At 40.9% G+C, this 14,332-nt stretch overlaps 2 protein-coding genes across 2 annotated transcripts; one reads left to right on the top strand and one right to left on the bottom strand.

Moving 5' to 3' along the window:
* Positions 1 to 4,309: 4,309 nt before the first annotated feature.
* On the top strand, positions 4,310 to 5,454 carry irx7 (iroquois homeobox 7; the record flags this gene model as incomplete). The annotated part of the gene is made up of 2 exons (XM_084552608.1): positions 4,310 to 4,537; positions 4,681 to 5,454. The coding sequence occupies exons 1-2, from the start codon at positions 4,316 to 4,318 to the stop codon at positions 5,452 to 5,454; spliced, it is 996 nt and encodes a 331-aa protein (XP_084408734.1). The 5' UTR covers positions 4,310 to 4,315.
* Positions 5,455 to 7,086: 1,632 nt separating this feature from the next.
* cd40 (CD40 molecule, TNF receptor superfamily member 5) lies at positions 7,087 to 13,721 on the bottom strand. Its single transcript, XM_084554276.1, has 9 exons — positions 13,501 to 13,721; positions 12,846 to 12,924; positions 11,818 to 11,940; positions 11,569 to 11,715; positions 11,360 to 11,450; positions 9,732 to 9,784; positions 9,138 to 9,230; positions 9,010 to 9,026; positions 7,087 to 7,666 (listed from the first exon to the last, which is right to left on the bottom strand). Exons 1-9 carry the CDS (start codon positions 13,618 to 13,620, stop codon positions 7,415 to 7,417), a joined length of 975 nt encoding a protein of 324 aa, XP_084410402.1. The 5' UTR covers positions 13,621 to 13,721; the 3' UTR covers positions 7,087 to 7,414.
* Between the last annotated feature and the right edge of the window lie 611 nt (positions 13,722 to 14,332).

Below are 14,332 nucleotides of genomic sequence, written 5' to 3' on the forward strand. Positions count from 1 at the left end.
AATAGTGACCTTTAAATGATATCTGAATATTCTCATACAGCCACTCTAGGCACATATGTTCCTGGAAACAAGCCGCAGCGAGCTAACAAGCTGATCCGCAACAACGAGCACACCGGGGAACTTCTCCGACCGGGCTCCTGCGAACTGGGCCCCTGCGAACTGGGCCAGGCCTCTAGCTGAGGGATCCTGGGGGCCAAGCACCCACCCGCCGGGACCCCGACACAGGGAGATACCAGCAGCAGCAGCACCAGCTGTCACACCGGCCATCACAGTCTAACCAACGCCGCCTGTCACTCACCCAGCGGAGGGCCGTCAATCAGCCTGCACCCAGGAGGGAGCTGGGAGGCGGGCCACTGCCGGGCCCCAAACAAAGACATACTTACATTTGCAAGCGGTTTCAGCGCCACTACTATTTTGAAAGAATGATAGAGTGGCTCTGATAAGAGTAATGACAAAGGACAAAGAGTGGAAGGGGGTCTGTGAAGAGGGGGTCAGATAGTAAAGAGGTGGGAGAGCTTGATAACATTCACACTTTGCTTACATCTCTCCATTTGTGTTGGTCCCACAGGAAAATCCCATTAAGGAGGAAAATTGGGAGTTCTGGTTGAAGACCATTGTACAATTGTCAGTTGGCCCTAAAAGCTTCTAACTGAGGACACTTTCTTACATTTTAGCATTGTTGGGATTATTTTTTTTTATTTGTTGAAATATTGACAGAATATTGAACTTAAACTTGATGCTTCATTTAGTTTCTTTTTCTGCCTGAGTCCTTTCAAACTTCTCACATTCCAGCTCCTCTTCAGCTTCAGTTTCTACGAGTCTGTCAACTCTCTCCCTTTTGAGTATTGAGCGCAGCAAAAATAAACTAACAAGCAATAGGTGCGAAAGGCTCTGTGGATTCTCTTTGGGCTTTTGTTGTCTTGTTCACACCTACCTATGAGCTATTCTAATTGCATGTTTAACCCCTTTGTTAGCTCGCAGGTAGGGGATGACTTGTAATTGAGGTCACACCTACACCCATTGTCCCGACCTGCTCATTAGACCACTTGCACTGTTATTCAGCATTTTATCCAAAACTGGGGCTCTGCTTGCCTTAACAGTGTGCTGAGTGAGTTACACTGTGGAATATGCAGAGGATTTGTAGATAAAGGAGAATGCAGAGCACTCTTTCACCACAGAGCAGCGACTCAGGTGTTATCAGGGATAAAGATAACCCCATCCTCTTGGCTATCTTGTACTATCTCTTTGGACGCCGAGGACAATCGTCTTCCATTTGGCCACTTTTCTCTCCTGTAAACGACTGACATCCTAACAGCAAACAGCGCAACCCAAACCTGTCGGAGCAGGACCGACACCTGCATTGTGGCGGAGCTGCCAAAAGAGGAAGAGAATGAATAGAAGTTCTACAAGAGGCACAAAGGCTGCTGCCCTGAGCTGTTTGTGTTGAGAGATGTAGACTACTGATGCCATAAGCCTTCTTCTCTTTGCTCTCTAGTCGGCCCATTGTTGCCCTAGTACAAATTTGCTTTAGGCTCTGCGGACTCCACCCAAATAAATTCCTCCTTTCCCTCCACCTTAACCACATTTTCTTTGGTCCCCACCGCCGGCAACTCTCTCTTACTCCTCACATCTGTGCGACTGTTTAATCTGGCAAACAAAATATTAGAAATACCTGTGGGAGACTACAATAAAACATTGTAGTATAATATAATACATTATCCACTTATCATTTTACATTAATATAATTTAAAGGTTTGGTCTAAATCTCATAGTATGGGATCACAACTTTCCAGAGGCCAAAGTGATGCCTTTGGAAATATATTTTGATGAAACCATCTTTTTGAAGATTGTTGCATTACTACCAGAATAATAGAGTCAATTTACTTAACATTCATTTGGCTATAATCAGTGACAGCTTATGGAGATCAACTCCCCTAACGTCACAGCTTGTTTTCAGCGCAAATGTTTCAGTTTAATCACTTCAGAAGCCGAAGCAGAAATCTTGAGATATCCATCTGTGTGCCTCTTTAAAGCCAGCGAAAGACAACAAAAGGAAAAATAAATGCTCGCTAATTCTATTACACTTCAAGGCCATTAAGTGGGTTTTGTCACCTTCAGTGTAAACTCTACACGTCTGCAATGACCCTGCTAGTTACTGTCAGGGTGCAGTGAATGGCATTTACTTCTATAAAGAATTAAGACAATACCTGCAAATCTTTAAACATCAGAACATACGCACAGAGGAAATTACACAGCGCCCTGCACCAAAGATGAGCACAGATGACAAACAGTTCCTGCATATCATGTTACCAAATCAAGATGCCATGTTCACTTTTAGACAGTTCTGCTAACTGGTTTAAAAACATTTAGATTCTTCATCATTTTAATCTTCTGTGGAAGATTTATGTTTCAAATTCCATCATATTTATTGTATGATGTTACTTAAAAAAAATAAAAATAGAATGAAAACAAAATATGCAGAACTTTTACCTAAGTAAAAGTGCTCAAAACTAAAAAATACTGCTCTTCCAGTCCTACATTCAAAAAGGTAGAAAACAAAAGTATATGTTTAAAAAATATACATAATGCAGCAGTTTGAGGAGGGACTAATTTCAACTAATGTGAGTACACTAGATATTTTACACAATATGGTATGTGTGTCCAACTTTAATCTTAACCTTAACTAATAAAGCTTAAATACATGCAGTACAATATTTGCCGAAGTAGCAGAAAGTGAAAATGTTCAAGTTAAAGCTCATGTTTAATTGTAGAGACTACTGTCATCTGCACAACTTCCCGTAAACATCAAAGATAAAAATAAGGATTTCCCCACGAAGGTTCTTTTTTATTTCACAGATCTACATCTTACAGCTAGTACATTAAAGTCATTTGTGTTGGCATGCGTTTTATTACAGTTCAAAGTCAAACAACAGCCCTCAAAGGGAAGGGGAATCAGGGCTGACTCGACACAAGCAAACTGGAACATGGTGACCTTCGTGAAGGGATGATTTTATGCAGGATGTATTTTATGTGTACCTAATAAATTGGCAACTGAATGCAAATTATTAGTTATCGTGAAATTGCTGCAACAAACACACTTTGAAGACAAACACTGATCTCAGGCTCTTTTGAAGGGCATGGGGGGGGGGGGGGGGGGGGGGGAGTAGAAGTGTAATCTTCTGCTCTTATCGCTAACAACCCCCCTCCACACACACACACACACACACACACACACACGCATTAGCATCTGTTATCTCACAATTATCATATACATTAGTCAACACCTGTTTCACTTAACCTCGTTTAATTAGGGCCATTGAAACGTTGCGCTGCACCCAAAACAATGCCATCCGACATGTAGAAAAGGCAGCTTGTTGCGGTTCAGTCAGTAAATTAACAACTAAAAAGGTACGGCTCTGAGGCTTGTGAGGTTCATTGACAAATGGTATATACATTTTCTCGATTATTAACGAAAGACCTGCGAGTCTTCTATACCGAAAACACGAAAGTGGCACTTTTACGCGTGCGTAAAAGTTTAATCTTTGTTTATTAGCGCGAATTAACGCCGCTGAGGGGGTTAATTAAATTCACCAAACGACAGATCTGCGGGCGATGAAGTGTCAGAAGCGACAGAAGTGACTGGCAGGATGTTGTTAACTGAATTCTGGGAATTTTTCTAAACCCTCTGTCGATAGTGCGAGACGTGAGAAGTGTTAAATTCGTCATAAGACCATCAAACGGACCAAGTGTCCTTCTACTGAAATCAAATGAAGCTGAAAACACACAATGGAAAGTATTATATAATACCAAACCTGTCATTTTAAATTGAAAAAGTTTTAACCTCCCGTCTATGGAGTGTTTAATATAAAAAAATGTGCTGTTTTCTATGTCAGCAACTAGAATAATAATTTTTGAGTTTGATGTTTTTATGACAAAGATCTGGGATGTTTGTCTGTCCCGTAGAGAGGATGGTTAATCCTATGAGTCTGTATTCATGTCTAAAAAGAAAAGGCTGCATTTCAATTGAAACTTCAATTCTCTCCAGAATTCACTGTGTTCCGATAAGTAGCACACATTTAGCCCCTCCACGAAAACGCTAAAAGGAACAGCGGAGGGCTTCTTTGATGGGATTTGCTGCCAGTGAAAGCTCGAGGTCTTTTGAACGTAGTTGTCAGTCAATACCAGTGGGACCTCCTCCGCCCCCGTCCTCCTGCCCCGCCCGCACACACACATGCTGGCAGCAGGCTGTATATAAATAGATCCGGGAGGGTTAGATTGCCACTCAGACTCTAATAGCTGGGACGCACAGGGAAACATGCCCGCATCGCAAACTGGATTTGGCAACTTCTTCTTGGAGAGGAACATCAGCATGCCGACTGGATATCAGATCCCGGTGCTGGGATGCCCGCCGGGTGTGCAGCAACAGCAGCAGGCTCAGCATCTGGCAGCGATGGCAGCTGGGGTTCCTTTAACATACTCAGGACTACAGGGATACAACTTTATCCCATATCCACACCACAGACACATGGCACACATGGTGAGTTGGTCAATCGCTAAACATTTTTGTCAATTGTCTACTGAGTTGTACTGAAGCCCCAAGTCAACAAACTTCTTGTGAACTCTGAAAACTGCTCACAACTTTCTGAGCTCGTCCTCATGTTGTTTCTTTTTATTTTCCAGAGCAATAGTTTCGATTTGAAGGCTGCCTCTCCCTACCATCATGCTCTCTTGGCTCGCGGAGGGGCCTTCTATCCTCCATACCGTCCGGGAGCAGCCGAGGACCCCGGCAGGATCGCCAAGGTGGCCACCCGAGAGAGCACCGGTGCGCTGAAGGCCTGGCTGAACGAGCACCTGAAGAACCCGTATCCCACCAAGGGTGAGAAAATCATGCTCGCCATCATCACCAAAATGAGCCTCACGCAGGTCTCCACCTGGTTCGCTAACGCGAGGCGACGCTTGAAGAAGGAGAACAGGGTCAGCTGGGCGTCCAAGGGGAAATCAGACGAGGAGGAAGAGGATCAGGAGGGAGACAGTGACGAAGACGATAGTCCCCTGCAGAAATGTCATTTGGATGAGCACCCCGAGGCAGAGCCTCAAACCGACCGCACAGACGCCGTTAAGCAGGTCGAGAGCGCACTGGACCCCTCTGTACCTGTGGATGCGCGTTTGGAGATGCCGCAGCAGACAAGCAGGGAACACGAAGACAGAGAGCTGGAACTTGTCAAGGAAGCTGAAAAGAGTGACTCTGACCACACGTCCTCAGCTTTGGAGGGTAAAGAGAATATAACCAGTCAAAAACCCAAAATCTGGTCTTTGGCAGAGACCGCCACCTCAGAGACGGCGAAGAAACCTCAGGACAGTATTTACCACCCCGCTGGGAAACTGTGGGCAGAGTGGGCTTCAAGAAACGGACTGTTTGTCCCGTCATGTTACACCACTCATGAGATTGTCTAGGCTGGCATGTAGACACTAATGAAGGACATCGTCCACATATTTTTGCACTTTAAACTTTGGAACCTCAGGGACACCCTGAAGTTTGCAATGAAATGAAAATCTGTCGTGAGACCAAAGACTAAACATATGTTGTCTTTCTGTAAATATTTGTAGATGTATTTTTCCACGAACAAGATGTAAATTATGTTTCCTTTGTCTAAAAATATTTTTGCTTAAATAAACACCGGCTTCTGACGAAATTCGCAGTTCACTGTTTTTTATCAATCACAAATACATTTTGCATACACGGAAAAACATTACCACCTAACCCTATTTTTAAGTGATGTTGCGTGATGTTAGTGTTACAGTTGGGGATCACAAGGACGCAGCAGAAGTTAGCCAGGATTATTCATGTAGATACAGGCTATACAACAAGAGAACTGGAGTTGATTTGCATATCAGATCAAGTCTGTTAAGCTTCCAGGTTTTGGTTTCACTAATCCCCGCCATTAAAGCAGATACAAAATTAGTTTGTAAATGCAAAATCAAGTTTAAGATTAGACAGCAGCAGGCCACTGGTCTGTTAAGGTGCCAATTGTCTTCATGGGGCCTGTAGAAGGTTTCCTTTCCATCAATCACACCGGTTTCCGTGTAAATTCAAAGGGCCTACCTCCGTTAATCCAAGAATAATGAGACAACTTCTGGGAGCGACGGGAGTAAAGTGCAGTTGGTTTCATCTTCCAGTTGGTTTCATCTTCTGGCTTCACCTCTCCATGCAAATCCCTACAAACAGAAGCGCACACACAGGGGGGTTAGCCCGGTTTCCTCACTGCGGATGAGTACAGTTAAAACTCAAACTTAAAAATGTTGGAAAACAGACATAAAAGTGGCTTTATTTCAGCTCTTTTCTTTTTTCACTTGTGTCATCCCGCAGTGCGGCTCTGCAGACACTAGTCAATGAGATGAGCGTTCAACGGGCAACCTCTTTCGCAGTGAACCTCTAGCGCCACTCTGAGGAAATTTGGAGTAACTAGCCTACATCACATCTTATTCCTCAAACATTTTACTATTTTATTTAAACTATTGTTTAAATTTTTGAAGGGGGCTTACAGGTGACAAACAGCAATTACATGCAACAAAGACTCACGGAGGTTCCTTAAAACTCAAAAGCTTCTATTTGCGAGAAAAATACACTCCTAAGGTTAAGGTTGAAGAGACAACACACAAACATGATACACATATTTTTGGTGATCCAGTGTGACTTACACTTTCAGTGGCAAACATAACACCGGAATCCATCGCAAATACGAGTCCCTAAACCTTATTGTTTCAGAAGAAACAACCTAAAACGTTCATTTAACTTCAAAACTTAATTGACAATCATCATGATTTTACGTTTTCTTTGGTGCAACAGTAATTCACTGACAGCTGTCTTCACACCAGCTGGTACACTGGAAACATTAACTGTTATTATCTAATTCGGCTAAGTTTAACGGTGCCAAGTTGCCAAAAATGGAAATAAAAACGTGGTTCAGGTGTAATCCAACATTACAACTCACTTTAACTTCCTGTTGCATCGCCCAAAAGCATTATGGGAACTGTATTGTTAAGAGCTCGCGGTGCCCCACTGTGGCCAAGAGGAGGGAAAATAAACACATCATATGCGATACATAAACATATCAGTGCAAGTTTAACAGAAATGATGCCGTTTCCATTTAAAATGACAAAGTGTTTTATTGTGTGCAAATATGAACGGAAGCCACAAACAAGTCAGATACACGACTACATTAATTTACAAGAACCTATAACTTAAGAAAATGCTACTAACTTTAAAACTAATGCATTAAAGTCACATCCCACAATATGCACCATGCTTGATAGATTACATGACACTCATTCAACACACAATATACAATATCAACAGTTATATACATATTTAGGCATGTCATTATGTACACAGAAATACAAGACCAGACAACAGTTAATACTCTGTGCTAAAATCACATGTAGAATCAATGGTCTCAACTGGAATCTCCGAGTTTCCTATCGAGACGCATGACAGAATTTCTTCCTTCCCGTTCTCCTGCGCCACGAGATTTTTGTTGTCCGTTAAATGGACAAGCGTCTCCTGGATGCTTGGGTCATCCTCGTTCTCCTCTGGTGTCCTTTCCTCTACTACTATAAAATCACCGTGGGGCTTATTTTTATTTTCGTTACATGATCCAAAGTAGTCCTATGAGAGTAAAAGGGATAAATTGAAAATTCTGAATATTGCATTTAAAGCTGAGTAAGGCACAAATTCAACATAACAATTTTGGTGTGTTTACTTTTTTAAGTAGAGGGAGTGATCAAATTTATTTCTTAACATAAATACAAAATCTCATTCTCCACTCCTTATGGTGCATCTTATTTTGGAAAAAAATGCATGGTAGTCAGTCTGTGGCGAGAAAATATTTTTTTTGTTTGAATTGTCCCACAAATGACCAATATGATGCATGAGCATGAGCTGCTGAACAAAGAGATTAATAGATTCATTTCAACTGCTCTTAGATTCAAGATTCAAAGAGTTTACTGTCATGTGCACAGTGTAGAAACATGTTTCTCTGTACAATGAAAATTTTTTTTTTTGCTCAATTTCTGTCCATCGCAGCATAAACCCCACCCCAAATAATTGAACTGGCCCAGCAGATCTTTGCTGGGGCATAATCGGTTCCCAACTTTCCCCTCTAAATATTTTGTGGGTGGGAGAATTTCAGGCTAAAGGTCTTCACCTCTTTGAATGCTTTTAATGTGTAGTGAAATGTGTCACGGGACGGTGATCTTAGTGCTGATGTCTTATTGCGTAAGATGTGAGATTTTCTTGACTTCCAAAATTATCAAAAAATTTTGCATTCATGGCACAATTCAAACAAGATCAAAACTGATTTGTCTCTCACCATAGACCACCCCACATGTTTTTCCAAAATGAAGTACCACAGTGTCCACCGGAAGGGCTCGGACCCACCCTAATCAACTATATCATACACCTAGCATAACAGGTAATTTAATGTAATTACTTAACATTTTGGGAATTGTAGTGTCTAAGCTTTTCTTGTCAAGAGTTACATGAGAATTTAAATAGCACTCCCAAGTCTGCACACAAAACATGAAGCAATTGTATGATGAAGGTTGATTAAATCTGACAGCTAGGCCAGCGTTGTCAAAAACTAAAAAACTTAACTTGTTTTCACATTTCAGTTTTAGCCTCTACTTATTCAGTTAATAAGGTGTCAGTATCAAGCTTTACAGGTGTTGGTAGGTGGATTTTAAATACTGGACAGTAGGCCAAAATAAGCTAAGCTAATCCTCCACGAGTTGTAGTCTTTAACACACGCATGTATAATTATTCCTTAAAGTGTATGTATCGAAAAGACCCCAGTGCTGACAAATCAGGATCATGTTTGAAATCCTTTGAGGAGCACAATAATAAATTGAAAACTGCGCTATTTGCAACACAAATAAATAGCGTTTTTTGTGAGCATTAATCATTAGGTGCAATCATTAACATGTCTTAGAGGATATAAAAAGTCCATTTACCTTTATTTTTGAGAGTCCTGGTAACACAAAAAGCAAAAAAAAACAGATTATGAGCACGTTAGTGGAAAACTTAAACGTATACTCATACACTCTGAGCAGTAGTTTAGACAATTTAGAGCAAATCGTACCTTTCAAATGCCAAAACAAAATCACGACCGCTGGAATCACCACCAATAAAACCAAAACAAGGGGCACGATCCAGTGAGCTCGCGTCTCAGGTGCTAAACAAGAAAAGTAGAAAAAAAGAAACCAATCAACCACACTCTGACCTTTCTGGTAGTGTCAAACACTGATACACAGCTTACCAGTAAGACTAAATGAAAGATTAGATCATTGAAGTAGAACATAGGTATTTATTAAGAAAGCTTAAATGCCCTACACAACAGGAAACAGCTATGAAAATTAATTTGCATATTTTTCAGCAGCAGAGGAAGTGAAAAATAGGAAGATGTGTGTACATAAATACAAAGATTAAGTCCATTGTTCCCTTTTCATTCTAAGAAGGTGATACTTTAGCTACGAAAAACATGTTGGGTGTCTACGCTCAAGTGTTCACAGTGTGTAGGTGTGAGCTGTTAATTCCCACACTCTAAACCACAGACCAACATAGACTTGCGAGACGTAGTGTCGTCGCCAGGATAGTTTCGTTTGAGTCTAACCACACAGCTGCACACGACAGGAGAGACAAATGTGAAAAACCCATGCAACCACGCAGAACTCACCACATATGTTGTCAGATGTGTCTGTTCCTGTCTGTTCAATACTTGTCGTACATCTGCAAAGAATTTCACAGTATTATGATAATGTTAATTCCTGGTTTAAAACATTCAGATTCAGGTGATTAACATTAAATCCGTAAGGCTGGAGACAAACTGAATGAGAGCCGTTGCAATTTACCAAAACACCTTCTCCACTAAATCGTACACAGATGTCTACAAGGGATTTGGTGTTCCTATGATGGTGAATGTGTTGATTGTTTCAGCCCCAGCACGTGATTCATATCACTTTCACAATCATGATTCCACTTGCTGACCGTTTCGTGTCATGTATGACAATGCACTTGTTTCGTTTCTCACTCCAACTACTCTTGTTCGTCGCCAGCTGCAACCAGTGTGTCAGAAACAACAATGCATATAAATGTAGTGGGTCCAGATCGAGAAAGTTAAGCTTGAGGTGTCACTGTGCCTCAGTCAAAGAGCTCAGAAATGATTGGTTGTTGTAAACAGGTCAATTTTAAGCACAGACACTTTTAGTGACTAGTCAAATGACACAAACTCAATAAAGTATGTCACTACTATGGCCCCAGTGTATTTTCACATGTCTATCAGAACCACAAGACTACAAATTAGATGCATTCTTGTTATCCTCCTGCTATGACAGAGATTAAGCAATTAACCCCAGATGTGTAGCAGAAGCAGTAGCTGCTTTTAGGCCAGTGGACAATACTGTGTATTATAATATACCTTTTATCAGAGGGGCACAACCAAAGCCAGGCTGTTGACCAGACCTATACAGTATAGCATATGTTGTCAAGACGCTGTCCTATTAGATACTTGTTTTAAATTGTGTCAAAAATTTTGAGACATGGCGATGAAACAGGTTTTGTGAGGCCATAGTGACAGTTCTCAAGAATGGGACAGACCTGTAAGCTGAAAACATAATGCTAGCAATTCCAAAATGGTTGTCACCCATTGTTTCTATATATTTGTCTTATTTTGCCACATACATATATATTTTTTTCTATTTTATTTTGTTTATTGTATTTTTGTGTATATCTTGAGTATTTAACAATAAATAATCTTGGATCTTGAATCTGTGACATTCTTGAAAGTCGATGTGCCAAAAAAGGGTTAAAAAGCTCTGGCTAACGACACAACAGGGCAAGTTTTTCTTGAATTATTTCAGCGGGAGAGAAACAAGGAAGTGGAACTGGTTCAATGAACATGTACAGCAACTGGCAGACAAGTCATTGTGCCATTGTGCCAGTGAAATAACACTTGCGGCAAGCTCTGTTTTTTTACATGGCATGTAAGGGTCGGCTGTCAGTTTGTGTCTTCGCATCGTTGGCTTCCATTAAAAATAACTTGCAGCTAATTGTTTCGTCACCCCTAGTGTGAACGCGGCATCATTTGGTACACTGCATTATGTTTCTTTAATTCATAAAAGAATTAAAGGGTTAAAAGGTTGAAGGGGTTGAGTGAGAGACTACTTCCAGAGTGACTGCGAGCTAAGCCTGAGGGAGACCATACGAAAACTAAATTGTAAACTAATACCTTAATATTAAATAAATAAATAAATCTGATTCTTCTATACATTCATATTTAATTTTACTATGAGTTCTTATACTTACTCGGTCATTTTCCTGCAGTCCTTAGATGAGCTCTCATTGGAATATGTACCGTCTGGACACTTCACACATTCTGTGTCACGGGTCGAGTTTCCTGAAAGGCAAGCGTGATTGTCAAAAATAAATTAACACTGACTGCAGCAAAAAAAATAAAAAAAAATAAAAAATCATTTTTCATAATGTCAAAACAGCATCAATTAGACGTGACATACCCTCAACTCGAATCATAGTTCCTGGTTGACAGATTTTATGTGGCACACAGGTGATACAGTCCTTACTGGAGCAGTGAAATCCCTCCTTACACTTGCATTCGATCCTCTTCGTCTTGCTCTCTTGGACTGGAACCTCAAAGTTTTTGTCTGAAAGGGGAATGGGCTCCACTTGTAACACGGCCAACATCAACATAGTCCATAATGTATATATCCTGGAACAGAGTCGTGTAATTTATCACAAGGTCTTACTTGGGTCACAGTATGGCTGACGTTGACACTTCAGGTCTATTGTGTATGTATCCTGATATTCATCCTCCCCACATTCCTTACACTGAGGTTCAGTGCAGTGGAAGTCAGTTGACATTCTGGTCCCTGCATAACGATGGGGAAAAAAATCGTCATTGCAGTTTTTTATTTATCTCAAGTGTGTGTGGTAAATGGATACTTGCAGTCTGACTATTTCTGGGATATACACTTCAATTTGGGTTTATTTATATAGCGTCACTAACGATCTAAATTGCCCCTAGATGCTGCGCATCACCAAGAGCCTGAAATCCCCCAGACCAGCACAAAGGCAACGGCGGTGAGGAAAAACTCCCTTTTAACGGGAAAAATTCCTTGAGCAGTTCAGATGGGGGAAATATCTGGCCACGTAGAGAGACAGAAAGAGAAAGCGGTGGGACAGAAGAGAAGGAAGTAGATGACCTTGACACCACTCGCACATTTGTCCGTTAAATACAAATCTACAGCCAGGAGATGATTAACTTATAGCTTAGCAAAAGAAGAGGGAAACAACCAACTTGTTCCTCTCTGGTTATTTTACTCTGAATTGTCCCCAAAAAATCCTATCACAACTATCCAGAGCCTGAAGTACCATCTTTAATATCTTGTGTATTCCAATAACTGTCTGTTCACAATGAATATGGAATATATGTGGAGATTGTCAGGTAATGCTTAGGATGGGGAACGTGAAATGGAATTCAATGAAGGAAAAGAAGGAAACTAAGTGAAAGCAAAAATATCTGTTTTTAGTAGTGGTGTTGGTGCTGTTTATGGATCTTATGGCATCCACATCTCTGTCTTTTACTGTCTCTGGGATTTATTTCACTTATAAACTAAACTATTCAAGGAGTTCATTACAGCCATGCCTTAAAGATTAACTACAGTGTTTATTGCAAGTGAATGAGACCCATTAACAAACAGTGAATTGTCCCCTAACATCTTTATCTACCATAACATGTCGGTAGAGATTTGTTTTGTTTCTAATGCAACATTACCTGGACCGCACTTATCACAACACTGGTCATCCCGTGCATACTGGGTTAGAGGATCACACTGTTGAGCAGCGGCCGACCCCTGCAAAGCAAAGAGTACATGTTAGAACATAATTAAGAAGTCGCTTAGCCTTAAATCCCCTCGTGATCTCTCAGGTCTCTGTGGTTTCATGACAGTTGGCTCACTTCCTCAACAAACACTATAAGGGGAGTGGTGGAAAGTCCCAAACATTTGGCCAACTCTGACCCGCGATCAGAGCAGTCAGGTGCATTTTCATCTTTGTTTTTATGTGTCTGTCTACGTCCGCTCATATTGTTTTACATATTCACACAAAGTCACTGAGATTAGCTTCACGTCGACTCATATTGCTCGAAAAAGAAAGTGAAAGTAACTGGTGAGCACAACAGGGCGTACCCTTGCAGAGAAAAGGCCACTGCGACAAAAGTATGTGAGAATAAAGAGGATCGTAGAGTTGCATACGGACAGAACAGCGAAATAACCTGAATTACAGCATACAATAACACAATTAAATGAAATCAACAACAACAGCAATGTAACCTGGGCAATCCTTTTGCTTATCACAGATCAAAATCTACAGTCAGCATATATTTTTATATATATATTTCAACCTATAAACACATTAATCATCCTACTCACCATTAAAGAGGACACAAGGAACAGATAGATTAGACGCATCTCGAGGAAATGTTCTGCGCACCGAAGCAGACAGTACCGTAACTCCTCTTGAAATGAGAACTGAGGTGACGAAGCTTCCATCTGTTATATACCCCGTCAGCGAGGGCGGAGCTAAGAGAAGGTCAGCGTGTGCGTCTCTTGAACGTTTCTTGAAACCTCCGCAATGTAATAGTCCGCCCTCGAAAATGTCCAGAAGTGAAACCATCCTTCTCGTCACATATCAGGGATCAGCCACGCATCTGGCGGTTCTCACAGGATTCAGAGAGGAAACATTAAAGCTCTTTGGCCGTGGTGGAATTAAGAAGTGACTTTCAGATCTTTTAATGTAGAAGAAATAAAGTCTCAAATACCAAATGAGTAATTACTATTAACAATCAAAAGTCAAAGTAAAACCTGTGGTATGACATATTATCACATCATCACTATTGGTTTTTAGTGTCCACCCTCTGCACCTTCTTTAAAAGGCTCAAACTACTAGGCTGCAGGAAATCTTTCCTGCAACACACCATGCAACTATACAACTCCTCATCTGTGTGTGACAGATGACACTGGACTTATAGTATAGTACATTTTGCACATTTTTTTTATTTTTTTGGGGTAGTGCGATTAATTTAGTTTTCACTGCAATTAGATTTAATTTGTATATTCAATAATTTTATTATTATTGCAGATTTGCTATTGTTATACACCAATCAGGCATAACATTATGACCACGTTCCTAATGCCCGTTTCGGGCAGGTGAATGCCTTGTGCAGTTTCTCATGTTTTTTGGGTTGTTCCTGGACCATCAAGG

Source organism: Chelon labrosus (genome assembly GCF_963514085.1).
Source record: "Chelon labrosus genome assembly, chromosome: 10".
Classification (NCBI taxonomy): Eukaryota; Metazoa; Chordata; class Actinopteri; order Mugiliformes; family Mugilidae; genus Chelon; species Chelon labrosus.